Source organism: Phyllobates terribilis, unplaced genomic scaffold (assembly GCF_046119375.1).
Source record: "Phyllobates terribilis strain yellow unplaced genomic scaffold, ASM4611937v1 Scaffold_8__6_contigs__length_399053987, whole genome shotgun sequence".
In the NCBI taxonomy this organism is placed as follows: Eukaryota; Metazoa; Chordata; class Amphibia; order Anura; family Dendrobatidae; genus Phyllobates; species Phyllobates terribilis.
Window position 1 is genome coordinate 154,512,180 of NW_027362768.1, and position 2,937 is coordinate 154,515,116.

The window sequence follows — 2,937 nt, forward strand, 5'->3', positions numbered from 1 at the left end:
ATGTGAGGTGGAGAAGAGGAGTAGGAATAGGTCAGGTTAGAAGACATTGGGTTATTGGATCTGTTCATTAGAGACCCTACACCAGTGGGACTGACTGACTGAGTCTGGAAACAGGAGAGGTCCCCTACAGAGCAGCTGGTCCCCATGTTCTCAAGGTCCCCATTCAACCCAAGGGAGTGATGGTTGAGTTCAGCTCCTGGAGATGGCTGCATCATGGACTGCTGGTTTATCAGGCTGTCTATGCTGAACATTCTGTGCTGACCTTGGGCTGATCCAGCAGGAGCTTGGTAGTGGTGGACCATGGCTGGGTGGTGATGGTGGGATGTTGGGTGCATCTGGTGGTTGTACCCAGATCCCACACTTGAATACAGGCTGTTGGGAAATGATGGTCTCCCAGTTGGGGTGGGAGTAAAAGCACTGCTGTTCTGCATGTATCCAGGGTAAGTAGTGATATCTGTCCTCTTGAACCTCTTCCTTCTCCTTAAGAAGCTGCCATTGTCAAACATGTCTTCTGCTGCAGGGTCTAAGGTCCAATAGTTTCCTTTACCAGGATGTCCAGGTTCTCTGGGGATTTTCACAAAGCAGTCATTGAGAGTCAAGTTGTGTCTGATGGAATTTTGCCATTTCTTGGAGTTTTCTCTGTAGAAGGGGAACCTTTCCATGATGAACTTGTAGATCCCACCCAAGGTGAGCTTCCTCTCTGGAGAGTTGGCTATGGCCATTGCAATCAGGGCTATGTAGCTGTAAGGTGGTTTCCCCCTTTGGACTGGACGTTTCCTTCTCCTTCCACCAGAAGTTTGGGTGTGTTCCTCATGTTGACCAGAATTGTTCTCCTCCATGGGACTGCAACTCCCTTTGGGCTCAGACTTGATGGAAACTCCTTCCTTGACCCTGGCTGAGCCGGGTGACTCCATGGACAGGTTGGGGGAACTCCCCATAGGGCTGGAAGCCTCATTGGGGGAAGGCTGAGAGTCCACAGTCATGGTGCACATGCCTGAATAGTAGGAGAAATTTGCCAAATTCATAAACAAAACCCTCTCTGATTCCCCTCAGTAAATGTCATCTGGGTTCTCTGCAGACAGACCAGGTGCTGCTCTCCCTCCTCCGACCTGTCTTATATATCACTGAGAAAAAAAATCCTGGCACCTCCCAATGCTCCAACACAAAGTCAAAGCCACTAATGACAATGCCCACCCCGGCCAGCCCCCCAGATGGCCCCAGTCCTGGGACTGCACCCTGTCCCTGAGCACCAGCTGCTACTAACCTTGTTGAGGAACTACAAATACCTGCATGCCTTCTGCACAAGATATTCACATTTATTCCAAACGTCGGGTGCAAGGAGTCTGCTAAACCGGTATTCCGATGTATAAGGTGGCACAAGATCCTGTGTGTGCGCAATTATTACATGCAGTAAATGATATGTAGCAGAACTAACATTTATTCTAGGATTGCCGCAATCAGGTGGGTGATCGTCCGATCTGGGAATCTGCCAACTAACATCGCCAGCAGATTAAAAATAGAAAAATGTAACGAATCCATGGAATTAATCCAGCAGATACTGGGTAGTGAAAGCAAGAAGCAAGTGCAAGGTTTGGACCATTTGTGCGCCTGCTACATGGATATGTATTATAGAATTTGTATATTGTATGTTCGTTTTAGTATATTTTAATTCCATTTCAACTGAAGCAATAAAAATGTTTTTTAATAATTATTTTTTTTATTTAGATATTTTATATACCACCAACATATACAGACAACAAAGACATTACAGAGTACTGTATGTGATTATTATTATTATTATTATTATTATTATTATTATACTTAAATATTGCAAATAATCAAATAAATATTTTTTCAAAAATCTGATTATTATACTGTCAGCTAAAACATAATAGAATACATCTAGTTGTTTTATTTTATATTTTCTTAAACATATATTATATATATATTAAATGTAAAAATGTAACGTTATTTTCAAATTAACTAATCAATGTAAACATTTATGTAAATATTGATTATTAATAATGATCCTATCCTTTTATATAGTACACCCTATAACTTATATCAGAAAGATTGAAAGATAGGTAAATGGTAGATAGACATGAGATAGATAGATAGATAGATAGATAGATAGATAGATAGATATAAAGAAAGAAAAATAGACATGAGATAAATAGATAAATGATAGATAGATAAATAGAAAAATAGATATAAAAATAGATAGATGATAGATAGATGGATAGAAAAAAATATATATAGATGGATAGATAGATAGAAAAATAGATAGATAGATAGATAGATATATAGATAGATAGATATTATAATGAATTTAAAATCAGGAGAAGAGATCTAGTGGGTTAATAGATGAGAGGTCCTGACTCCTGATAGCCGGATTACTGGATTTATGAGCAGCTCCTCCTCCGGGAATGTTAATTAGTATTTCAGGTAATTAGGGTATTATTTATATGCTGGTGAAGCAGGAGGCTAAATACCTGGGTAATTACATCTGTTATCAGGGGGATGTGTTTATGTTTAGCCACCATTGCTGTCATGAGAAAATAAAGCTATTTGTACAAGTCCTGGAAAGTTATTATTGAGTTGTCCATTGATCATTGCTTGCATTCTGCATTGATGCCTCACTCTGTAATATGGATGTATCTATCTATCTATCTATCTATTATCTATCTATCTATCTATCTATCTCTCTATCTATCTATCTATCTATCTATCTATCTATCTATCTATCTATCTATCTATCTATCTATCTATCTATATATCATATTGCATTACATTATTGTGTTATAGATCCAGGAACGCGTTCACACATCCAATTTATTAACAGATCACTGAGTCCTATTTTCATCCGTTTTTGCGGATCAGACTCGGACATTCAAGTCTATGGGAATCTGAGAAAAACGGAAGGAAAACAGAAGACAT

The 2,937-nt window shown here is 39.1% G+C and overlaps 1 protein-coding gene across 1 annotated transcript in view; it reads right to left on the reverse strand.

The window, feature by feature from the left end:
- The window catches only part of LOC141156439 (forkhead box protein E4-like), a 1,233-nt gene extending 208 nt beyond the window's left edge, over positions 1–1,025 (reverse strand). Inside the window, exon 1 of the mRNA XM_073642637.1 lies at positions 1–1,025. This exon is cut by the window's left edge and continues 208 nt beyond it. Coding sequence (XP_073498738.1) covers positions 1–1,025 — 1,025 coding nt within the window.
- Positions 1,026–2,937: the final 1,912 nt, after the last annotated feature.